General features: G+C 46.2%; 1 protein-coding gene across 1 annotated transcript in view; it reads left to right on the forward strand.

Annotated features, from left to right (window-relative positions):
- Positions 1-2,749: 2,749 nt before the first annotated feature.
- The window catches only part of HSF5 (heat shock transcription factor 5), a 33,746-nt gene continuing 10,139 nt past the window's right edge, over positions 2,750-26,356 (forward strand). The window contains 6 exon segments of the mRNA XM_038759496.1: positions 2,750-3,264; positions 3,266-3,303; positions 3,375-3,392; positions 12,795-13,169; positions 22,423-22,520; positions 25,231-25,776. Of these exon segments, the coding sequence (XP_038615424.1) occupies positions 2,789-3,264; positions 3,266-3,303; positions 3,375-3,392; positions 12,795-13,169; positions 22,423-22,520; positions 25,231-25,776 (1,551 nt within the window). The 5' untranslated portion in view covers positions 2,750-2,788.

A 26,356-nucleotide genomic window follows, 5' to 3' on the forward strand; every position in this document is an offset into this window, starting at 1 on the left:
GGGCTTTGGACTCAGAGGTCATGGGTTCAAATCCCGGCTCCGCCAATTGTCAGCAGTGTGACTTTGGGCAAGGCACTTCACTTCTCTGTGCCTCATCTGTAAAACGGGGATGAAGACTGTGAGTCCCCTGTGGGACAACCTGATCCCCTTGTAACCTCCCTGGCGCTTAGAACACTGCTTTGCGCATAGTAAGTGCTTAGCGTGGCTCAGTGGAAAGAGCCCGGGCTTTGGAGTCAGAGGTCATGGATTTGAATCCCGGATCCGCCGCTTGTCAGCTGTGTGACTTTGTGCAAGTCACTTAACTTCTCTGGGCCTCATCTGTAAAATGGGGATTAAGACTGTGAGCCCCCGGTGGGACAACCTCACCTCTTTGTAACCGCCCCAGCGCTTAGAACAGTGTGCAAAGCACATAGTAAACGCTTAATAAATGCCACGCACTGTTCTAAGTGCTGGGGGGATACAAGGTAATCAGGGTTGTCGCCCATGGGGCTCACAGTCTTTCATTCATTCATTCATTCAATCATTTATTGAGTGCTGACTGTGTGCAGAGCACTGTACTAAACGCTTAGGAAGTACAAGTTGGCACCATACAGAGACGGCCCCTACCCAACAATGGGCTCAAAGTCTAGAAGGGGGAGACAGACAACAAAACAAAACATGGGGACAGGTGTCATCAGAATAAATAGAAGTAAAGCTAGATTCATTCATTCAATCGTATTTATTGTGCACTGACTGTGTGCAGAGCACTGTACTAAGCGCTTGGGAAGCACAAGTCGGCAACATATAGAGGCGATCCCTACCCAACAACGGGCTCACAGTCTAGAAGGGTTTCTGAGGGAACTGAGGCCTAGGGAAGTGAAGCGACTCGCCCAAACTTTGCGACTTTGATCAACTTAGAACTGATCAACTTTCCGTTTTTGACATTGCCCCAAAAGGGTTATTTACTTTATATCTCAATTACCTTCCTCCTTCAGTTTCCTGTCTCTTTGCCACCCTCTTTTCCAAAGTTTGGAAATCTTACTGAGAAGGTGGTTCACTTGCTTCCTAAAGCTTTTCTTTATGCAAAGCGGTGGCAGGGGCGGGATGGGAGCTTAGGGGGTTGCCCAAGGTCGCAGTGCGGAGTTACCTGCGGGAAGGAGGCCTTCCTCTCCCCCTCCTCCCGCTCCCCATCCTCCCCGCCTTACCTCCTTCCCCTCCCCACAGCACCTGTATATATGTATATATGTTTGTACGGATTTATTACTCTATTTTATTTGTACATGTTTATTCTATTTATTTTATTTTGTTAATATGTTCTGTCTTGTTGTCTGTCTCCCCCTTCTAGACTGTGAGCCCACTGTTGGGTAGGGACCGTCTCTCTATGTTGCCAACTTGTACTTCCCAAGCGCTTAGTCACTTAACTTCTCTGTGCCTCAGTTCCCTCATCTGTAAAATGGGGATTAAAACTGTGAGCTCCCGTGGGACCACCTGATCGCCTTGTCACCTACCCCAGCAGTTTCATTCATTCATTCCATTGTATTTATTGAGCGCTTACTGTGTGTAGAGCACTGTACTAAGCACTTGGGAAGTACAAGTTGGCAACATAGGGAGACGGTCCCTACCCAACAGTGGGCTCACAGTCTAGAAGGAAGAGAGCTAGCTGAGAACAGTGCTTGGCACATAGTAAGCACTTAACAAATACCATTATTATTATTATTAGTCCAGTGCTCTGCACACAGTAAGCGCTCAATAAATACGATTGACTGAATGAATGGAGGAGGGGGCTTAGTCTGGGAAGGCCTCCTGGAGGAGGTGAGCTCTCAGTAGAGCTTTGAAGGGAAGAAGAGAGCTAGCTTAGAACAGTGCTTGGCACATTATTATTATTATTATTAGTCCAGTGCCCTACACACAGTAAGCACTCAATAAATACGATTGAATGAATGAATGAAGGAGGGGGCTCAGTCTGGGAAGGCCTCCTGGAAGAGGTGAACTCTCAGTAGGGCTTTGAAGGGAGGAAGAGAGCTAGCTCAGAACAGTGCTTGACACATTATTATTATTATTATTAGTGCAGTGCTCTGCGCACAGTAAGCGCTCAATAAATACGATTGAATGAATGAATGAAGGAGGGGGCTCAGTCTGGGAAGGCCTCCTGGAGGAGGTGAGCTCTCAGTAGGGCTTTGAAGGGAGGAAGTGAGCTAGCTTAGTACAGTGCTTGGCAAATTATTATTATTATTATTATTATTGTTAGTCCAGTGCTCTGCACACAGTAAGCGCTCAATAAATGTGATTGAATGAATGAATGAAGGAGGGGGCTCAGTCTGGGAAGGCCTCCTGGAGGAGGTGAGCTCTCAGTAGGGCTTTGAAGGAAGGAAGAGAGCTAGCTTAGAACAGTGTGTGGCACATTATTATTATTATTATTGTTATTATTATTATTAGTCCAGCGCTCTGCACACAGTAAGCGCTCAATAAATACGATTGACTGACTGAATGAAAGGGGGTTAGAAACTCGGATCCTTCGGAAGCCATTGGGCCTCGTCTCTGAGGGAAGGGCGGTGGGGGGAGGGGCGGCGGTCTCGCGCCGGGGAGCCGGTGGCGGGAAGGGGCGGGCGCATGCGCGCGGGCCGAACTCGAGGCCCGATTGGCGGGCGCATGCGCGGGGCTCCGGGCGCGCGGGCCGAACTCGAGGCCCGATTGGCCGGCGCCTCAGCGGCCTCGTGCTCCAACGGTCCTCGGGCGTCGCCGCCGCCGCCGCCGCCGCCGCCGCCGCCGCCGTCGACGGGCCTTGTCCGGGCCCGACCGCCGGAAGCCCATGGAGGAGACGCTTCTGTCCACCCCCATCAACCCCAACAACTTCCCGGCCAAGCTGTGGCGGCTGGTGAACAGCCCTCGGTACCGCTCCATCCGCTGGGACGTGCGCGGCGAGGGCCTGCTCATCGACCAGCCGCTGTTCGAGGCCGAGCTGCTGGGCGCCCCGGGGGCGGCCGGGCCCGGCGAGCCCGACCTCTTCAAGACCACCAACTTCACCAGCTTCATCCGGCAGCTGAACCTGTACGGGTTCCGGAAGGTGGTGCTGGGTGGGCCGGGGACCGGGCCGGGCCCGGCGGGGGACGGGCCCCTGCATCACTTCCACAGCCCGCACTTCCGGCGGGACCAGCCGCACCTGCTGGTCCACCTCAAGCGCCTCACCAGCGCCAACAAGGCCAAGCTGGCGGCCGGGCTCGAGGTGTCCTGCCGCCCGCCCAACCGCTTCCAGCGCCTGCTGCTCACCTCGGCCGCCGCCGCCGCCGCCTCTTCGTCGTCGTCGTCCTCCTCCTCCTCGGCCTCGCCGTCGCCCCGCCCGGCCTCGCCCGCCTCCTCCACGCCGGCCTCCGCCCTACCTCCGCTGCCGCCCCCGGCCCGGCCCGACCCGCACGGTGAGTCCCCGGTTGCACCCTCCCTCACGGTCACAAGACCGTGAGTCCACTGTCGGGTAGGGACCGTCTCCAGATGTTGCCACCTTGTCCTTCCCAAGCGCTTAGTACACTGCTCCACACACATCGGTATGATTGAATGAACGAATGAATGTGACCGTCTCTAGATCAATCAATCAATCAATCGTATTTATTGAGCGCTTACTGTGTGCAGAGCACTGGACTAAGCGCTTGGGAAGTACAAGTTGGCAACATATAGAGACAGTCCCTACCCAACAGTGGGCTCACAGTCTAAAAGGGGGAGACAGAGAACAAAACCAAACATACTAACAAAATAAAATAGATGTTGCCACCCTGTCCTTCCCAAGCGCTTAGTACACTGCTCTGCACACAGTCAGCGCTCAATCAGTATGATTGAATGTGACCGTCTCTAGATGTTGCCACCTTGTCCTTCCCAAGCGCTTAGTACAGTGCTCTAGACAAAGTCACGGCTCAATCAGTATGATTGAATGAATGAATGTGACCGTCTCTCGATGTTGCCACCTTGTCCTTCCCAAGCGCTTAGTACAGTGCTCCGCACGCAGTCAGCATGCAATCAGTATGATTGAATGTGACTGTCCCTAGATGTTGCCACCTTGTCATCATCATCAATCGTATTTATTGAGCACTTACTATGTGCAGAGCACTGTACTAAGCGCTTGGGAAGTACAATTGTCCTTCCCAAGCGCTTAGTACAGTGCTCCACACGCAGTCAGTGCTCAATCAGTATCATTGAGTGAACGAATGACTGTGAGCCCGCTGTTGGGACCGTCTCCATATGTTGCCAGCTTGTCCTTTCCAAGCGCTTAGTACGGTGCTCTGCACACAGTCAGCGCTCAATCAGTATGATTGAATGAATGTGAGCCAGCTGTTGGGACCGTCTCCAGATGTTGCCACCTTGTCCTTCCCAAGCTCTTAGGACAGTGCTCCGCACGCAGTCAGCGCTCAATCAGTATGAAGGAATGAATGAATGTGACCGTCTCTAGATGTTGCCAATTTGTCCTTCCCAAGCGCTTAGTACAGTGCTCCACACACAGTCAGCCCTCAATCAGTATGATTGAATGAATGAATGAATGTGACCGTCTCTCGATGTTACCACCTTGTCCTTCCCAAGCGCTTAGTACAGTGCTCTGCACGCAGTCAGCGCTCAATCAGTATGATTGAGTGAATGAATGAATGTGAGCCCGCTGTTGGGACCGTCTCTCGATGTTGCCAACTTGTCCTTCCCAAGCGCTTAGTGCAGTGCTCTGCACGCAGTCAGCGCTCAATCAGTATGATTGAATGAATGTGAGCCAGCTGTTGGGACCGTCTCCAGATGTTGCCACCTTGTCCTTCCCAAGCGCTTAGTGCAGTGCTCCGCACGCAGTCAGCGCTCAGTCAGTATGAATGAATGAATGTGACCGTCTCTCGATGTTGCCACCTTGTCCTTCCCAAGCGCTTAGTACAGTGCTCCGCACACAGTCAGCGCTCAGGAGCTCAGTCAGGAGGTGGTCGGAAGTCACCTGTTATAACATTTTTCTCATGAGAATTACCCAAAACAATTGCACAGGATGGTATTGTCTGGTTGTTAGATTAGGAATAAAGGGTGGTGTAATTCCTTTGAAATTTCCAGGATTCGAGAATAGAGATGGAATTCCAGCTAATAGGTCTTTTAGTCCAGTGGCTCATCTTGGAAAGGTTGAAAAAGGATGATTTAGCAGACTTTGAAAGAGGACCCGGAAGTACTTTTTGTCTGCTTTCAGATATTGACTCTGAAGAGGTGATTAGGGAAAGAGAATAAACTGAGTTTTTCCTAGGTTTTGCTTAGAGAGGGTTTAAATTTGTCAGAATTCTGTATCATTCATTCATTCAATCGTATTTAATACGTTGAGCACATGCTGACCTAGTGGAAAGGTCATGAACCTGGTGGGAGTCAGAAGATCCCGGCTCTGCCACCGGCCTGCCGTGGGATCGTGGGCAAATCACAACCTCGCTGGGCCTCGGTTCCCTCATCTGGAAAATGGGGATAAGATGCCTGCTTTCCTTCTCCCTTAGGTTGGGATCCTATTTTTTTGTACCTCCTTCAGTCCTTAATGCTTAAAAGAGGCCATTTTTAAAGAGAAGAGGTTGACGATGAGCTCTCAACTGGCACCCGCTGGGGAGGAAGGAGGGAGTTCTGGGACTATTTATAAACCATGAACAAACAGTGCTTTGCACATAGTAAGCACTTAAGAAATGCCATTATTATTATAACTCTCTTCTTACTCTATCTTTCGATCATCCTTTTTTCTTCATCCTTTTTCAGCTCAGCTACCTTCATTTTCTGGGGGAAGACATCAGTGCTGTGGAAGAGACAGCAGCTGACTTCTTAGATCTTCCATTATTTGGAAGAAAAAAAAACCTCACTGCCCACAGTTTTTTGACATGGAGTTGAAGAATTCTGCACTTGGTCACAGTTTCAACAGTTATCCTTCATAGAGCTCTTACCTTTAGATCCCATCCATTCATCTTGCAGAGATAATATCTGTCCATGAATTTAACCATCTCTCTCTGATTTCTGTAACGATAGTGATATTTGTTAAGTGCTTACTGTGTTGCAATCTCTATACTAGGTGCTGGACTAGATACAAGATAAGTAGGTGGGACGCGGTCCCCGTCTCACATGGGACCCTCAGCCTAAGTAGGAGAGAAAGACAGGTACTGAATCCCCATTTTACAGATGAGGAAACCAAGAAGGTAAGGGATTTGCCTCAAGTCGTACATCAGGCAATAATAACAATAACTGTGGTGTTTGTTAAGTGTTTATTATGTGCCAGGCACTGTACTAAGCGCTGGGGTAGACACAACGTAACTGGGTCGGACACAATCCCTTGTCCCACAGAGGACTCACAAGTCTTAATCCTGAGCCTGTCTACAGTTCTTTTCTCATTGTTTGATGTTCCCCATCTTTATTTTTGCTCAGTCTTGGGGTCTGGCATTTCCTCCTCTCTGTTTTGTTCTCTATTCCTGAAAAGTGTCCCCTTTCCATTTTGGGGGTTTGCCAAGCCGTCATCTCCATCGGGTCATCAAACAATCTTCAGTGAAAGAAGAAGTCTGAGAGGGAAACTACCTTGTATTTCTTAGACTCATCTACAGACAGGGTAATGAGTAGTATTCATTTTGATTATAAACTCAAAATTATATCAAAATTTTAAAGGTGCCCATGAGGTAAAATTCCATTCAATTGTTTCACGTCTAGCCAAGAATAAAAGAGGTAAATTTTGGCATTGAAAGCTGATTAGCTCAGGCTGTTTTTCAGCAGAGGAAATATGGATTTTCCGAGTCAAAGGTTCTTCTTGAAAAAGCCATTTCTCTGAACCCGAACACCGTATTAAGCAATAATGTTCACAAATGCTCCGACCGATTTTTCTTGAGCTCAAGGGAAAACAAAAGAGGTCAGAATTGAACTCTGTGGTATTCTCCAAAAGATGGTGTTGAGGGTTAGAATGAATAGTTAGTTACTCATTCCCTTAAATTCCCCAACCAACAGCATGCCTCTGCCAGAATCAGAAGGGGAGGACTCAGGATGCAAGACTCCAGATTCAGTGAAGCTAGTAGAAGTTGAAAAGGGGGGCGTTCAAGAGAAAGCTTAATAAATCCTGGCAAGAAGGACAAAGGAACAATTCTTAAAGCCAGAGCGTAGTTAGTTGTAGAGGCCAACACCTTCAGCTGGAAGTGAGCCAGCACCTGACGGAACTTGGCTTCGGGGTAAGAAAAAGGACCAGAACCGGGTGCCCCCGGGGTTGAGGTGTCCTCACTGGGGAGGACAGTGACTGGCCCTCATGGGGCCAAGACCCCAGCCCCTTTTACCCATTTTACCGTGTCCTGACGAAGTCAGTCATATTTATTGAGCGCTTACTGTGTGCAGAGCACTGTACTAAGCTCTTGGGAGAGGACAAGAAAACAAGAAACAGACTCATTCCCTGCCCACCATGAGCAGTGCAGAGGGCTGGGCTGGCTATCTGCCCGCTCCCTCCTTCAGTGACTCGCTGACAGAACTTCCCCCACCAGAAAGCCCTCCTGGCCCTGCAGTGGTGAGGATGGCGGGGGTCACCAGCCTTCTGATCGGGAATTATTATTATGACTTTTAACTTTCAGCACTTCTGACACTTAAATGCATGCACGCAGATCTCTTATTCTTCCAAAGTGTGGGAACGTAGCCATACTAAAAGGGAACGTTGCACTGCTGAATTTTCTTTTTTTTTTTTTAGTTGAGCGAATTTATCTGACCCTCATCAGAAACAGGAAGTGGTTTCTTCCTGGATTTGGCATTTTCTCCCTCATTTATTACAGACGAAGGGACCAAAGGTGAGGGTCTGAAGAGGGACCATGAGTCGTGTCTCCTAAAGGCATGTGTTTTCATCTTTGTGAAAGTGGAGTGGACAAACTGATGAGCTTCCTTGGAGATGTAGCTATTGGAATCAAGTCTATAAAAAGAGCACACTCCAAATAATAAATGCTCACCACAACCATCTCCTTTAGTGCCAACGTAGATGACTCTCGAGTCTGAAACCTTCCTGCCATTACTCAATTTTCATTTTGAGCAGAGATGGCTAATTCGCTATCAAAATTGCGGATGGAACATTTTCCTTGAGTTTGACAACCCTCCACAAGTAGGAATTATTATGGATATCTCATTCTCCCTTGGACTCGTGAGCCCCACATGCGACTGTGGCGGTGTCCGACCCGATTGTCCTGTGTCTGCCCCGATGCGTGGATGATTTTGTTTTGTTTTCTCTTGGTCACTTGCCACCCAGCTAGGGCGCAGTGGTGTGCTGATAGAACTCGGGGACTTCCAGATGTGACCCAGAGATTCTGGGCCCACCATGCTTGATTTCACCACCATGTATAACATCACTCCTGAGTTTGCTTGCACGCATGCAGTGGAAGCCTAAGAACTCTTTGATTTCAAGAGACACCGAAGGCGCATCCTCCCTGTCCCCGGGATTTTTTTTCCAGGCGAATGAGAGAGAGGCGGACATGTTCCCAGCCCATGTCCCGTGTCTTCAGTAGGTGTCCGAGTGAAAAAGTTGGAGAAATTCCAGTCTAGGTGCTCTTCAGCTTCCCAAGTTGTTTGGAATATCGGTCTGGTCTTCATCCTTCTTAGCACCTATCATCCCTCTATGACTAAGATGCACTTTAGACTTTTAAAGATTATCGTTGGATAGTAGGTCTCCTTTCCTTTAAGGTCGAATGCGTTAGCCCCTTTATCCCTAATCCCAATTTAGAGAGAGTCGAAGGCCGTCAGACTTGGCTTCTCAGATATCCCAGGTGTTTTTTGGCTTTTTTGCCTACAGAATGTGATCCAGAGCTTTCTATCATTGCTTACTGCATTCCAAGGATGTAAGGTTTTACGAAGGGTCAGCCGAGCGAGCTCATAGATTCTCGATCAGTTGGGATATGGGATTGGGATGCCTCTCAAAGTAGTTGTTTTCAGCACTGTGTCTAGTAAATGAGTTAGGGAAGGGGCTTTAACCTTTTTATTCATTCATCCATTCAATCAGTTGTATTTACTGAGCACTTACTGTGTGCAGAGCACTGTACTAAGAGCTTGGTAGAGTACAGTGCAACAATAAACAGACACATTCCCTGCCCCACAGTGAGTTTACAGTGGTAATCGCTCAATAAATACAGTTGTTTGATTGACTGATTGATCAGCATCACCTGAGGTACCTTTCCATCACTGACCCCTCCCTCATCCAAACCTTCTTCCCAGCCTATCATCACCCTTTCTTCTCCCTTCCCCCCCCCCCCCCCAACCCCGGCAACCCTTCTAGAAGGGAGAAGCATCATGGTCTAGTGGAAAGAACACAGCCCTGGGAGTCAGAGGATCTAGGTTCTAATCCTGCCTCTGCCACATGCCTGCTCTGTGACTTTGGGTAAGTCACTTCACTTTTCTGTGCCTCAGTTTCCTCATCTCTAAAATGGGGATTTAATAATGCCTATCCCCCAAGCAATTTAAACTGTGAAATCCATGTGGGACAGGGGCCGTATCCCAGTCTTAAGACAGTGTTTGGCCCATAGTAAGTGCTTTTGTTACTATTATCAGTACTACCCACAGATATACACCCAGAGCCAAGCAGGGAAGGTCACAAAAATAAGCAGTTCTTGTTTGCCCTGTTGGCTCCTGGCCATCTCTTCAAGCCCTATTTTCTCTGTCCATTTTAACATGATGACTGAAGTCCTGAGGTCCCTTGAATCCCCGGGCATCTCAGTACGAGATTGACTCCATTTTACAGACTGGCAATGAGATGCCCACAGTAAAGAATTTTATTCTCATCACAATCAGATTTTCCCATTGTTAAGCAACCACCTGGAAAAAGCTGGGCTGCCTCTACACAGTAGGCTAGATATGCTACACGTCCTCTGTCTCCTTCTTAAACATTTCTTGGTTTTCAGGGAAATCTGTGACCGGGGGGGAATTTGAGTGAATATGCTGCAGACAGGGTGCTATATATAGGCAGAGAGCTAGATAGAAACTCCACAGCTTGTTTTTCATTAGGCTCATCCGGAGTACTTTTAGGCCAGTATCCAAGGCTTATTTTCTTGGCTTGAGCTGGGTGGTGTTTTACATCAACTGTACCCGAGTGGCCTGAAAAGCTTGATGCAGCTTCTAAGAGTGTCTAATAAAATTCCCAGGATGTGTGAACCGGGAGAAAATGGCCTAGTGAGTCAGCAGAGATTTAAGAAGCAGTTGGGTGTGGTAACTAAGATCTCAGTAAATACTATAAGCTCTCAATAAATACTACTGGTGGATGGATTGATTGATTGAATGAATAATCCCCAAACCCCAGGTCAGAGTCTTGACAGGAACGGGACCCCAGACAACACCAGAGGTCACCTGCTCATAAAACCACTCTCCTCTGTGACCAAGACCTCTTGGACCTTTGTAGGCCCTTTTGCTAAGTAAATCTTGGGCTCAGTGATTTGGTTGAGCACGAAATGGCCACCCCCTGGAAAAACCCAGTTGAAGGGCTTAGCCAGGGTCACTCGGCCAGCATCCAGCGGCCTCAAATTGCAGCCCTAGAGGAAAGAGCAGGGGCCTAGTAACCAGAGGACCTGGGTTCCAATCCCAGCTCTGTCACGTGCCTGCTGCGGGACCTCGGGCAAGTCACCTCATTTTTCAGTGCCTCAGTTTCCTCATCTGGAAAAAGGGGATTCAATATCCGTTCTCCCTTTCTGACGGTGAGACAAGGGACTGTGTCTGACCGGATTACCCTGTGTCCAGCCCCGTGCTTGATATGGTACTTGGCATCTAATAAGTGCTTAATAGACTACTACTATTATCGTTATTATAATAAAAATATATTATTATAAGAATAATACCATCCGATCATAATGGCGTGCAGCCATTAACTGGGGTTACTCTGCAAATCTAGACTAGATTTCTAGACTGTTGAGCCCGTTGTTGGGTAGGGACCATCTCTATATGTTGCCGACTTGTAGTTCCCAAGCAGTTAGTACAGGGCTCTGCACACAGTAAGCGCTCAATAAATATGATTGAATGAATGAGTGCAAATAGTTTAATCCAAGACCTATTCTCCTAAAATCCTACCTCCTTCAACAAGCCTTACCCCGTTAATTCCCCAAACCTCAAGTCACATCGACCCGTATCAATCACCTCTGGAACTTACATATTTATACCCTTTCTCTGCACTTGAGTATATATGAATGCTTACTCTGTTCAGAGCACTATAGTAAGCCCTTGGAAGGGTATACTACAACAGAGTTAATAGAACCCTTCCCTACCCACAAGGAGATTTCAGTCTAGAGGGGAAGACAGATATTAAAATATATTACAGGAATGTACTTAAATGCTGCAGGGCTAAGGGTGGGGAGACTATCAAGTACTTAAAGGTTATAGATCCTAGTGCATAGGCGGCACAAAAAGGAGACAGTAGGGGAAATGAGGGCTTAGTCGGGGAAGGCCTCTTGGAGGAGGCGTGATTTTAAGAAGGCTAGCTCCTCTCTAGACTGTAAGCTCCTTGTAATAATAATAATAATGGCATTTGTTAAGCACTTACTATGTGCAAAGCACTGTTCTAAGTGCTAAAGGTATCTACTAACTCTGTGGTATTGTACTCTTCCAAGCATTTAGTACAGTGCTCTGCACACAGTATGTGCTCCGTAAATACCACTGATTGCTTGATCTGAAGGTGGGGAGCGTGGTGGTCTGCCAGCTATGAAGTGGGAGAGAATTCCAGGCTAGAGGGTGGTTGTGGGCAGGCAAGCTAGATGAGATTGAGTTACAGCGAATAGGGTGACTTTAGAGGAGCAAAGCGTGCAGACTGGGTTGAAGGAGGAAATCAGTGAGCTAAGGTAGGCAGGGTTGATCTGATTGAGTGATTTGAAGAGGATGGTATGGAGTTTCTGTTTACAATGAATTTATTCATTCTGATTACTCCATTTGAAAATCATTTTTATTTACGTCTGTCTCCCCTGTTAGAATGTAAGCTCCCTATGGGCAGGGAATGTTCCTTATGTTTGCTTGTACTTTCCCAAGTACTTAGTACAATGCATTTCATCCAGAGGCTGCTCAATAAATAGCTTTATTACTATTACCTCTACTACTACTACTACCATTGGATTGTCTCTATTTGTTGCTGAATTGCTGAATTGTTGCTGAATATAGAAGCAGCGTGGCTCCGTGGAAAGAGCACGGGCTTTGGAGTCAGAGGTCAAGGGTTCGAATCCCGGCTCCGCCACATGTCTGCTGTGTGACCTTGGGCAACTCACTTAACTTCTCTGAGCCTCAGTTACCTCATCTGTAAAATGAGGATTACGACTGTGAGCCCCAGGTGGGACAACCTGATCACCTTGTATCCCCCCCAGGGCTTAGAACAGTGCTTTGCACATACTAAGCACTTAACAAATGCCATCATCATTATTATTATTATTATTAATTGTACTTTCCAAGTGGTTAGTACAGTGCTCTGCACACAGTAAGCACTCAATAAATACAATTGAATGAATGAACCTCTACTATTACTACTGTTATTACTTCTGCCAAGACCTATTAGTAATAGAGTGCCTGGCCTGTAGTAATAATTATTAAATAGCATAACTATGTGTGTTTCCCTGGTTAGGACTGACTTAGAATGTAACCACTCTCTGACTTGTAAAGCGGAGGTTCTTAAGAGTCATGATTATCGTTTGGTTAAGTGCCCCTTCATCCAATTATAACATTCGTGAACAGAGGCGTTCTGGTAGCAATCTATTGTGAGAAATTAAGCACTGCTACGTCAACGATCTTTGAGGATCTCCGACATCCGAATCAAGAATCATGTATTTTTAAGGCCTTCGTTTTACTGTGCCTCCTGTAAACACGTTCTTACTCTTTTTATGCAGGACCAGCGGCCACAGGACAGTTTCCCCGGTCGTTCCGGCGAGATGCTCTGTCTCCTTATTCCTACGTACCGACTTCATCCCACAACCACAGCACTTTCCCGCCGAAAGGTTTAGATCGGACCCCGATCCCTCCACGGACATGGCAGAGCTCCCTTGGGATGCACCCCGGGCAGGGGGAGTCTTCCCCTACATTCTCAGAAAAAGGGGTTCCATTTCCCGTCCTGCAGAGGTTTCCAACCGAGGTCACATACACCCTGCAGCCCAGCGCCACGTCTGTGCACGTTCAGCAAGGACCTCAGGCGATGGTCAGCTCTTCCCAGAAATACACTAACTTCACCCCCTCAGCGCAGTACTCCCAAGCCTACTATCCAACAGGTAGGAGAAAGTCTAGCACAATGACCTCCAGAAAACGTGTTGAAGTGAATATTTAAATGAAAAATAACACTCACTCCTCCCATTACTGTGTGTTTCCCATATTTATGAAGAGCTCTTGTCTAGTATGAAATCTTTGTGGCCTTTCTGGAAATCACTGTGCATATGCTCTACGGGACATATTTTTGGAAGGAAGAATGGTGTCTTAACAGTGAAGTTGGGGCATTAGAGAGGGTTAGCTAAGTCACCCAACCCCACATCAGCCTTTCTGGCAGTCTGTGCTTGTTTTTCAAACCTCAGCAGATGCATTCTTACCAGTTTTCTTAAATGTGTTTCCTGGGTGAAAGACTGCAAAAGTTCATTCAAGGTTTCATTCAGCATAACAAGCAGAGTGGCCTAGTGGCTAGAGCCCAGCCTGGGAGTCAGAAGGACCTGGGTTCTATTCCCGGCTCCACCACTTGTCCGCTGTATGACCTTGGACAAGTCACTTCAGGTAAGTGACAGGTAAGTTCCCTTACCTGTAAAATGGTGATTAAGACTGTGAACCCGATGTGGGGCAGGGACTGTGTCTAACCCGATTATCTTACATCTACCCCAGTGCTTAGAACAGTGCCTGGCACATAGTAAGTGCTTAACAGATGTCACAATTATTATTACATATTCTACCCAGAGTTTTAATGAAGCAGAAGATCCCTGGAGAAAGAGGTCAGAGAGTCATTCTGTCAGTGTGACCGAATAATCTAGGAGAGTGATTTTTCATAGGTCAAGTCCATCCCTCCGCTTCCGGGCCAGGCTGAACTCAGTTTTAGAAGGTAGCATAAGAAGACAAGAAAGGAATCCGAGAGCTAAATTAAACGAGGGATTCAAATATTTCTTGGCCATTTTTGTTTGGCGTACATCATATTTGATGCACCTTGCACACTCATTCCCTCCTGTTAGCATTGTTGAGTAATTAGCAGTAGCATCTAGTTGTATTCATGTGTCTCTGGACCATGATTGTGCACCAGAATCAAGCAGAAGTAATGATTGTTTTGTCTCCCAAGAATATTTTAAGGAAACTAATGAACCTGAATTGAGTTTAGGTGGAACACTTTATGGGGAGGTCTGTAAAGGAAGTTGCATCTTCTGCTGGTTTGAATCAATCAATGATATTTATTAAGTGCTTACTGCGTGCACAGCACTGTACTAAGCACTTGGGAGAGTATAGTACAGCAGTGGATCTGGTACCCTACCTTTATTAATCCATTAAAATCTATTTAAAGTATGTCAATTCCACATTTTCTCTGATTGAATGAGGTCATGATCATCTATTTTGCCAAATAGTTGGTTGTCCCAGAATTTGTTAATGAACATATAATTTCAAGAAGAAAAATATTAGTGGGTTTTGACTTTAAAAATAGCAAATGCTCAAAAAGAAATTCAGTAAATACAAATGACCAAACTTAAGCAAAGCAATAAAATGAGACCAAATTTTCATAAACAAGGAATCCAGTCAAGCATTTGGACAAACAGATGAGCTGGTAAACATTTTTACATCTCAAATATGTGATTATTGTTTTCAAGTTTTGTTTTCATTTAAAATTCACTTGAGAAGCACCCTATGGGACTTGTAATTTACCCAGTGTGAAAACTGAGGTCTAGGTTAGGAGTCTTTATCGGAAAATTGATTCACATCATATGAGCCCATAAATTTAAAAACTGGCAAAGAGGAGAAGCAAGTATTACTCTTGGTATTTTACTAGTGACCAAGACAGTCCCAAGAAACATAAAAGAGGATATTGGAGAGGGAGGAAAAAAAATGATAGCTACGGTTATTATCTGGCTTTATTACAGTGCTTTGCACAACAGTAATTGCTCAATAAACACAACTGCTTGATTTGTTTGGGAGCTGATCTTTCGTCTTTAGCACAAATTATCAAAAACTAGCTATACAATTCCCAAAGGCTGTGAGAGTGAACATTCTCTATGATTGTACTTTGGGAATCTACCAAAATCCACAGTAGTAGGTAGAGAAAGCCCCTGGAAGTAAAAAGGCTGTGTGGCAAAAATCACTTGGCTGATATTAATTTACAGAATACAGTCAGGTGTTCTCCTATAATTCAAAAGTTGCATTGTTGACAAGCCCCATGTTAAGGAAAACCCATGTTTTAAATTCTCCGTATCCGATGCTACTCTTCCTTCCAAGAACCGCACATTGCTTAGTTCTTGCCAAACATGCATTCATTCATTCAGTCGTACTTATTGATCACTTACTGTGTGCAGAGCACTGTATTGAGTGCTTGGGAGAGTAAAGTACAACAATAAACAGACACATTCCCTGCCTACAATGAGCTTACAGTCTGGGTTTGGGGGGGATGTAATGTTCTCAAATATTAATCCTCTTCATCCTCTTGGACAGTAATGAGAACTTGTGCTTTGGTAGTACCGATCTCACCATCACCAAAGACCATTTTCTGTGGGCTACACTTGTGGGGAACCAGCTCAGAAAGCTAGTTACTTTCCCTGAAATCACACAGAGTTGGTTACAGTGTCAGGTACCTGTCCTGACTCCCCGGGCCCCAGTCTTTGCCGTAACTGGTAAACGAAGTGACCGAGCGTGGTACGAAACGGACCACTTGATCCAAAAGTTTCATTTCAGGTTCGCAACGAAGTCAAAATCATTGTGAAACGGAACCCTGGTAGAGACCCTTTGAAAACTACAACCAATAAGATCTTGATTTTTGCAAAGCATCATCAGCTCTTAACCCCAGTCCTGTGAAGCAGCCTTCAGGCCAGACCACTCATAAAAAGTAGTGGCGAGTCGGGGGAATGATCAGGACAGGTGGTGGTGGTGTCTTTCCTTTTTCCAGTCTCTTGTCGGCCTACTCAGCAGCTTTTCCTTTCCTTCCATCCTCCTCATCCCTTCTCAAAGGTAAAATGCAATGGTCAAGTGTCCCCATTCTATCTCTTCTCCATAATTCCTTGAATGTAGAATCCAAATTCTCTCGTCTGACCCCAAGCTTACAATTTTCTATCTCAGACTCATTTTCCCTTTTGTCCCTTCTTGTCGTTCTTAAGTGTTACTTATTTTCCTGTTCCCTACAGTGAAAATTACATTCATGTGACTTTTGTCCTAGCAAAGACCACTTTGAAAACAGACCTCATAAAAAAGAGCAATCCTTGGGTGAGAGTACAGGTTGGTATTGTTCATTTTCATCAGCACCAATGTTAATGGATTTTTAGCCTCACCTTCCCTTCATTCTTTTTTGAATTCTTGAAATCTTTTATTCATCTGGCTCTTCTTTCTTGAGAGCAGGAATGATGAAAACCAGAAATTTGCCATTTGAAAATTAATTTCCCAGTCTTCTGCATATGATTGGCGTCCTACTGTGTATTCTTTCAAATTAGGCCTTGTCAAGGAAAGCCCTTAGTGATGTTGTAAGGGTCGGGGGTCGTATAACTCCCACCTGTGTATGGTTTCCCAGCACTCAGTACAGTGCCCTGCACACAGTGCTTAGTATGTACGCTCACTACTACTTTCCTCTTCAGCCTTGTCATCCAAACCACCTTACCCATCAAGCCCCTCAAATTTAACGTAGAAAAACCTCGTGTGAAATGGAAAGACATATTTTCCTTAATAATGAATATAAATGATTCTTTTCTGCATATTCTGCCAAGGTGTTGACATCCCCAACACCAAAGAGCAAGCAATAGTCTAGGAACAGTTCTGGAGTGAAGGCTTATTGTCATTTCCTTGCTGATCAACACAGTTCATAGAAAACTATCTTCACCTTGTTTGTAGAGTTTGGAAGTGAAGATAAACTTTCCGTCCCCATCCAGTTAGAATTATGGTCTCTGTTAAGTGTTTACTGTGTGTCAAGCACTGTTCTAAGTGCTGAGGTAGATACAAGTTAATCAGATTGGACACAGTCCCTGCCCCACACTCTAAACAGGAGAAAAAACAGCTATTGAATCTCTGTATTACAGTTGAGGAAACTGAGACACAGGGAAGTGAAGTGACTTGACCAGGTTCACACAGTCAGCAAGTGGCAGAGCCAGGATTTAGAACTCTGGTCCCTTGCTTCCCAGGCCCTGGAGCTTTTCCTCCTGGCCTCGCTGCTTCCCTACTTCTCCCATGCCTAATCCCTGAATAGATTTACAGACTGGAAATTGCTTTTTTAAGTGGCCCAATCCTTTTATTCTCAGGAGAAACTGGGTCTCCCCAGTACCTCTCATTGTGTCAATGTTGCCTAGAGACAGTGGATTGTTTAAAAAGAGCAATTGAGAAATCATCTTTCTATATCTAAGATAAACGTAGAATGATCTGGAATGGCCTCAGGACAGTCCTCCCTTGAGCTGTTGGGATTGTATGGTTGCATTTTTATTTAGTTAACATTTTGGTTTTCCATATTCAGATTTCAGGTAGAGAAAAATAAACACATAGAGGCCCAGATGCCCCTTCCTAGTTTTTGAGACTAGTTTCCAACTTTGCTGAAGTGTTTTCTCTCTTCCTACACCTAGTAATAATAACAATATTAATGATCACAGCATTTGTTAAGCACTTACTATTTGCCAAGTACTGTACTAAGTGCTGGGGCAGATACAAGGTATTCAGATCCGATACAGTCCTCGTCCCACCTGGAGCTCACAGTCTGAGTAGCAAGGAGAAGAGGGATTTAATCCCTAGGTAGCACTGGAGAAGCAGCGTGGCTCAGTGGAAAGAGCCCGGGCTTTGGAGTCAGAGGTCATGAGTTCAAATCCCAGCTCCACCATTTGTCAGCTGTGTGACCTTGGGCAAGTCACTTCACTTCTCCGTGCCTCAGTTCCCTCATCTGTAAAATGGGGATGAATCAATCAATCAATCAATCGTATTTATTGCGCGCTTACTATGTGCAGAGCACTGTACTAAGCGCTTGGGAAGTACAAATTGGCATCACATAGAGACAGTCCCTACCCAACAGTGGGCTCACAGTCTAAAAGGGGGAGACAGAGAACAGAACCAAACATACCAACAAAATAAAATAAGTGGGATAGAAATGTACAAGTAAAATAAATAAATAAATAAATAAATAGAGTAATAAATATGTACAACCTTATATACATATATACAGGTGCTGTGGGGAAGGGAAGGAGGTAAGACGGGGGGATGGAGAGGGGGACGAGGGGGAGAGGAAAGAAGGGGCTCAGTCTGGGAAGGCCTCCTGGAGGAGGTGAGCTCTCAGCAGGGCCTTGAAGGGAGGAAGAGAGCTAGCTTGGCGGATGGGTAGAGGGAGGGCATTCCAGGCCCGGGGGATGACGTGGGCCGGGGGTCGATGGCGGGACAGGCGAGAGCGAGGTACAGTGAGGAGATTAGTGGTGGAGGAGCGGAGGGTGTGGGCTGGGCTGGAGAAGGAGAGAAGGGAGGTGAGGTAGGAGGGGGCGAGGTGATGGACAGCCTTGAAGCCCAGGGTGAGGAGTTTCTGCCTGATGCGCAGATTGATCGGTAGCCATTGGAGGTTTTTGAGGAGGGGAGTAATACGTCCAGAGCGTTTCTGGACAAAGATAATCCGGGCAGCAGCATGAAGTATGGATTGAAGTGGAGAGAGACACGAGGATGGGAGATCAGAGAGAAGGCTAGTGCAGTAGTCCACTACTAGTAGGATGAAGACTGTGAGCCCCACATGGGACAACCTGGTTACCTTGTAAACTCCCCAGCACTTAGAACAGTGCTTTGCACATAGTAAGCACTTAATAAATGCCATTATTATTATTATGCACATGAGGAAACTGTAGGCACTAAGCAGTCAAGTGACTTGCCCAAGGTCACACAGCAGGCAGTTGGCGGAGGCGGAATTAGAATCCAGGTCCTCTGGCTCCCAGATCCCTGCTCTTTCCACCAAGCCACACTGCTTCTCTGGAGGGAATGTAATTGTACGTGAGAGAAAGTGTAGAAAAACGTTCTTATGGGCAAAAAATTATTAAATAGTGGCGTATATATATTTTCCGTAAGAATGACAATAACAGGCAAAATAGGGAAGTTATTCATGTAGGGAAGCTAGGGACAGACTTCGTATTGAAAGTTGTTTCCATAGGAAATCAGAGAACAAAGACAAGCCTGGTAGGTTTTTTTTTAAAATTGTTGTTGCTGTTGTTGTTTTTAATGGAATTTGTTATGTGCTTACTATGTGCCACGCATGGTACTAAGTGCTGGGGTAAGATATAAGTTAATCAGGTTGGACACAGTCCCTGTCCCACATAGGGCTCACAGTTTGTATCCCCATTTTGCAGATGAAGTAACTGAGGAACAGAGAAGTTAAGTGACTTGCCAAGATCACACAGCAGACACCTGGCAGAGCTGGAATTAGAACCCGGGTTCTCTGACTCCCAGGCACGTACTCTTTCCACTAGGCTACGTTGATGAAATGAGGCATTTTGAGATCAGTGAGTGTGTGCTTCTATTTCCCCTTAGGAGTTCTGAGCTTCAGTGCTGGTGGAATTTACCTTAAAATTAAAACGGGCACATTGTTTTATTTCTGGGCTCCACAGACATCGCTTTTAAGCCTGAGTGTTGTTGCTGTTGTTGTCAGTGAACCCAAGTAGAATAGATTCAAATATATGGCATTTTCCTGAAGTTCTAAATTCACACCTTAGGAGAGTGTAGGTATGCCCATTATGACTAACATATTGCAGCCTTGACCTTCATTTTTATCAAGAAGATTATGCCTTAACAGACCTTAGAAGAGGAAGTAAGTATTTCTGGGTGAATGCCACAGAATTTTGACCTTTGACTTTGAGGCTCCCCACCAACTCCATTCTTCTTATGTGGGCTTAATTCTCCCACACCAAAAGTTATTTGCAAGGAGCAAGTGAAGTTATTTTCCAAAGAGCATTAAATCCTTCAGACCCCTTTATCGTCATCATCATCAACATCATCATCAATGGTTTTTACTGAGCACTTTGTATGTGCAGAGCACTGAACAAAACGCTTGGGGGAATACAATACAACAGACTTGACATACTCTTTCCCAGCTCACAACAAGCTTACAGTCTAGAGCAGGAGACAGACATGAATTCATTGAATATGAATGAATCAATGATCCTCAAGCTCTTAAGCTCTAAACTGTAAGCTCCCTGTGAGCCGGAATTGTGTCTCCCAATTCAGTTGTATTGTCCTCTCCCAAACGTTTAGTACGGTGCTCTGCACATAGCAAAAGCCCACTAAATGCCGACGATTGATTTGGTATGGTGCAGTAATTTGCTGTGTAGGTATGCAGTGTATTCAATGGAGTCCTTTTATCAAAAGGGAGAATTCAGCTCACTCATTATTTCCTTTGATTTGGCTTCTGAATCAAGTGGAATAGGGCAATTTTGCCTGGAATCTGGTTTTGGTTTGTTACACACCCCAGGCTCTTCCCCTCCTACAGACACCTCTCCCTAACTCTCCTTTTTTAACTAGACTCTTTAGGGCTCTTGCTATATTCTGGTACCTCTTGAGGCACAAATTAGCCCTAGTATCATATTCTTACCCAGTGTTCTTTTGAATAATTTGGGATTTTGGGGGGAAACTTTGAAAGCAGAGAGGTGTCAGAGGGTGCATTCTTGGTCACTTCTTTCAGGAAAACAGCATTGCGAATACAGATGGAGTCAGGAACCTGGGCATCAGCAGTGTGCAAAGAAACCCAGCAGGTGCCCAAGGTTTCCGGTGCTTGCCTGAATTCTTTTTCTGGCACCCTTTTTTCGGTGAAGCCTGAATGAACATTTTCTTGTTGGGCCATTAGGAGCCTGCTCCGAAACTTAGCTCTCTGTTGCCATCCTCCCTAGACAGCTCCTAAAGCGGGGATCCCTTCCTTTTGGCCCCAAGACAACCTCCCAACTTCTCACCATACCTCCTGCCTCTTTGGCTGAATCTTGCCTTCTAGGGAACCAGTGTCTTAACCAGTAGAAGCAGGGAGATGCTTGTGACAGATTAATATCTGTAAACATAACTTTATGAGGCGTTCTTGGAGGAATGCACAACATATCCTGGGAAGGGTAAAATAGAGGACACTTTGAGAGCGTTTAATATAAAATTTCCGTATCGGCGGTAATCTTAAGTGTGAGATGCTTGGGGTTTGATTTTGGTAACACAAATTTAAATCGCAGGAGAGAGAGTGGGAAGGTTGCCAAGACATCCCCAGCTCCCTCCTATCTGTTCATCCATCTTCTCATCCTGCCCGACCATAATAACAACAACAATTGTGGTATTTGTTCAGTACAAGATCTAGGGTAGATTCAGTAAAATGCAAACAGATCAGTCACAGTTCTAAGCAGATGATTCCCAGATCAATCTTGCTAGCCCTGACCTTTCACCCCTTCTGCCATTTTGCATTTCCTCTCGCCTCCAGGCCCTTTCCACATGGCAGTCTCACCTATACCTTAAACTCAGTATGTTTAAAACTGACCTCTTCAGCTTCTCTCCTATTTCCAGTTCTTACTGCACTCTGCAGCCCAAAACATTTTTCTCACGGGTCGATTCACACATCCCTGTCTCCTTCTTGGAAAACACAAAAGGTTACCTGTTGCTTTCCACAGAGAGGAGAAACTCCAACCCACTGGCTTTGAGAAACTCCATCAGCTTTCTACCTCTTATCAGTTCTCTTCCCCCACTACAGCTAACACGCTTCATTCCTCACCAAACTACCCTTCTCAGCAGTATGGATCGTTCTCTCCTTTCCCACCTTGCTTACCCCCTTCCTCCTGCCTTCAGATCCACCAGATCACAGCTCTTCCCCATCTTTAAAGCCCCGTCTTCTCCAGGACTCATCCCAGGAAATCCAGACCGTTTCAAATTTTCGTAACAGTCATAGAAAAACCGAACAGTTTCGCAGGTCCCAAGAGCCAAAATTATTTTTACACTATTTCCACCAGGGGGCACTTTCCCGTTGGATGTAAGGAATGAAACAAGTTTAAAAATGTTTTAGCTGACAAACGCTAAGGAAAACCGAATCTCAGCAAAAAAAGAGAAAAAAAAATGCATTTGCCCCACTCTTAATGAAACATCCATTTCTGTTGAAAATGCATGCTTTACTACTCATTTTTCCAAGTTGGAAAGAATTGTTTCCTTCGTATTAGAAGTGAACCCACTGCCAATGTGTGACTGTTATCCTTTAGTCTGTTTGCGGCAAGAAATATATACTAAATGTCATGGAAATAAATTAAAGTCTATTGGTTCAGTGTCTCTAGGATGGGAAGGGAGCAACCAATATAGCGTTGAGATTTTATTGTAACTGGTGACTTTTCTGTGTTTGATCCATTCCAGCCGTACTTCAGTGTTGCTCTCCATCCACCCACGTGGATGCTCTGAGTAGTCGTGCTAGCCCCACTGCATCGTCCTATGCACACTGCAATTATTTTCAGGTGAGTGCTCTGAGATCACGGAGGTGCTCTGTGCCTTCTGGGCAGGGCTAGTAAGGGATGGAATTCCTAAGTAGAAGTGTTTTGAGCTTGTAAGTATGCATAAGTAAAATTTTAGTCCATGTAAAACCATGGATCCATTTTTACATTTGTCACCAGCCCCCTCAGCTTTTTGGTGCCTTAATCCAAATGCCTGGAAAATTAACTTAAAAACAGCTCATGTTGAAGAAGGACAACCTTGATCTTTAATCAAGGTTGTTAGAAATACTTCTGTTCTCAAAGTAGGAAGGGGCCAAAAGCAGAAATGATATATTAAATACCGAGAACCAAAATGTTATCAGTTTATTTTTAACTTGATTCCCCCAAAACTGCTATTTATCATTTTTCAGAGGCTCAACTAAGTGCTAAGCCCTGTTCTGAAAGTATATAGAGTAGCAGGTCTTGATTTCCACCTCATCCTTTAGAATGGGACTTCTTGGGAGCAGGGATTGTTTCATGCTTCTCAAGCATTTAATACAGTGCATTGCACTGAGTGCTCGATAAATACTAATGCAGTTCTTTCAAGGACAAGATGATAGTAGTAGTAATGATAGTAGTAGTAGCAGTAGCAGTATTTATTAAGCCCTTTTACCACATGCAAAGCCCCATAATAAGCCCTGGCAGAATATATACAGGTGGGAATTAGACACAGTGTCTGTTCCTTGGGAGGGGCTCACAATCAAAGAGTTTAAATGGGGAGAAAGGATTGAAGACAGACACACCAGGAGTGATGAAACATTAAAACAGAACACAGACCAATACATTAGACTCAAAATGAGGCTCAAATGAGGGTCAAAATAGGCTCAAGTACATGTTGTGTATTAAATCCTTTCAGGGTATTATGCGCTGGGGAGAAATTCAAGAAGATTGATTCAGCCATGACCTTCGGCCCACAGGGGTCTCACTGACTAGAGGGTGAAGGGAGGACAGCCACATGGAGAAAAAAAAAACCCAGTAGAGTAAATTCAGCAAGAAAAACAACAAAAAGTTCATTAGTGCTGCTAGGAGGGGTTTTCGGGGCCCTGATCGTTGAAGGCAGGCCATCCTTAGACTCAAACAACTCAACCGTCTCAGTGATGGAGGAGAAAGTGTGGCACCACACTGGCGGCTGACAGGATGGTGGTGGGCCCGACCATGTGGAGTCCCCCCATCCCCAGATCCCCTCCCCGAGGAGCCCGGTACCACTGGCTAGAGGCTCGGGTCACTGTCAGCCTTCCCTCACCGTCCATTCCTGGGAGGGGTAGGGCCAGGAGCCCTGATGGTGGGCAGCATCACGTGATGGCGAGAGGGGTGTCTCCCGAGCACACTTCCTCGTGGCCATTTCCGGCTTCCGGACATTAACAGAGTAATGCCCTATTCCGGAAGGCTTGGATGCGAGTGAACCAGTCTACTGTAGTGTTCCTTTCATTTTTCCCTCCAAAGTTGAGAATAGCAGTCCCCCACTCAGTGAGAGGACACGGGAACTGAGGCCGGGGTTCCCTGGGACGAGCACATAGATCATTTTTAGGAATCTCCCCGTACTTGGCCGGAGAGATCGTTCCGAGTGCTGTCCCTGCAATAAGTTGGGGGTGGGTTGTTGGTACCTCTGGCTGGGGCTGTTGATACTTGGCACCAGAACCTACCGTAGTCATTGACACCTTCTTTGTAAGCCTTTTGGCACCAACAGGTTATTTCCATCATCACCGTCATGCCTACTTGGTATTTCACTGCAGCAGTTCAAAATCTAAGAACTGGGCCATTTTCCAAATTGCAGTTCAATTCATCTACTAGGAGACATATTAGAACAAAATGCAACCACTCCCCGACTTGGCCGAAGAAGTAAAAATGTGTCCTGTTTGGCAGGCCTGCAGGGACTGGGTCTGAGAAATCGCCCCTCCCTGTGCCTCACTCAGTTATTTGGGAATAACCACTACCAAGACATGCACTTACACTGGTCATTTCCAGCCGGGGCTACGTTAGTCGGAAGGACCTGGCTCTGCCACTTGTCTGCTGGGTAACCTTGGGCAAATCACTTCACTGCTCTGGGCCTCAGTTACCTCATCTGTACAGGGGGGATTAAGACTGTGAGCCCCATGAGGGACAGGGACTGTGTTCAATCTGATTAGTTTGTATCTACCCCAGCGCTTAATCCAGGGGTTGGCACATATTAAGCGCTTAATGAATACCATGAAAAAAAAAAGGTGCATCTAGGACTCACAGCAGAGGACTATCCTAAGTACTGTCCTTAGTACAGTGCCTGGTACATAGTAAGAGCTTAACAAGTGCCATTAAAAAATCCCACAAAGTTCTGGTATCCCTTCTCCCCAGAGCTCCCAGATCTATGTTCATTGCCATTATCTTTAGAGAAGGAGCATGGCCTAGTTGCAAGAGCCCGGGCTCGGGAGTCAGAGGCCATGGGTTCTAATCCCAGCTCTACCGCTTGCCTGTGTGTGACCTTGGGCAAGTCATTTCACCTCTCTGTGCCTCCGTTACCTCATCTGTAAAATGGGGATTAAGACTGTGAGCCCCACATGGGACAACCTGATTGCCTTGTATCTACCCCAGCACTTAGAACACTGCTTGGCACATGGTAAGCACTTAATAGCAATAATTTATCTCTGTGCAGCTTTGCATCTGGGGCACCTTTCTTTTTCCCAGTGTCCTCATCACAGGCCACCATTTCGTGTTTCCCCAGAGTCCTCCGCTGCAGTCCTCCTACCCAGTGGAATTTCTGCCCACTAACTGGTCCTGCAGTGCCACTGATGAAAATAAGAAGACGGAAGTAAATCTGGAAGCGGTCTTTCAGATTGTCGATGAGCTGCATTCACCACCCAAACTGGAGATGGTGAAGGTGGAGCCCGTGGAGATTCAGGGCCCGGCCTCCCAGCCTAACCAAGGCCCACATATTCTGGCTAACTCCAATGGCAGTAGCGGCGGCAGCAGCAGCAACGGGACTTCATGCCAGCCCACCCAGCTGGAGCCTCTTACGCCAGTGAGCTCAGATATAACATCGTTTGTGGTCGGAACCGATAAAGCCATCACCTGTTCTCTTCCACAGTCACCTGACTATATCTATACTATCCACCCTGCTCAGCCTGTGGAAAATGCCACTGCAGTAGTGATGCAGGAACCTGCAACTCTCCAACAAGCTCACATAAAGCTGAAGGAGCCACTGAGCCATCACCAGTCTCCATCTTCTGTAATGTTCATCCAGGAGGGGCTTTCCTTCGGCGCACAACAGGTAAGTTGTTAAATCTCACCGTGGCACAGGGCCCAACACCGGGGACTCTCTGTCACACGGAGGCCGTGATTTTTATTGGGGTTTTCAGAGCCGAGTCGAGCTTCTGTCAGACGAGTCCCAGCCTGTGAAGTGATGCCGAGAAGACAGACTATTTCACCAGCTCCATTTTGAGCCCTCGCGAGGGGAAGAGCCCAGTCGAGGCGATCTCTTCCTGCAGCCTCTGCTCGGCTCCCACCAGGAGAATCAAGAGGCAGGGGTGGGCATCTCCCGACTTGTTCTCACCGAGTAGCACTTACCTCCGGGGAGAGCTTAACAAGCCTTTTCCTACATCGAGAGTGGCTCTGTTATCATGTTCCTATTATGATGTTCCCCGTGGGGCGACCTGATATGGCCTAGAGGAAAGAGCACAGGTCTGACAGGTGGGAGACTCTACTCACTGTCCCATCTCCGCCTGCCCCTAGTCTGTTTTGTGGTAGGGGACAAGTCGCTCTCGGTGCCTCGATTTCCTCATTTGTAAAATGGGGCTAAAATAGAGTACCTGTCTTGCCCTTACTTCAGAAGGGATGTCGTGAGGAGATTT

Source organism: Tachyglossus aculeatus, chromosome 17, assembly GCF_015852505.1.
Source record: "Tachyglossus aculeatus isolate mTacAcu1 chromosome 17, mTacAcu1.pri, whole genome shotgun sequence".
Classification (NCBI taxonomy): Eukaryota; Metazoa; Chordata; class Mammalia; order Monotremata; family Tachyglossidae; genus Tachyglossus; species Tachyglossus aculeatus.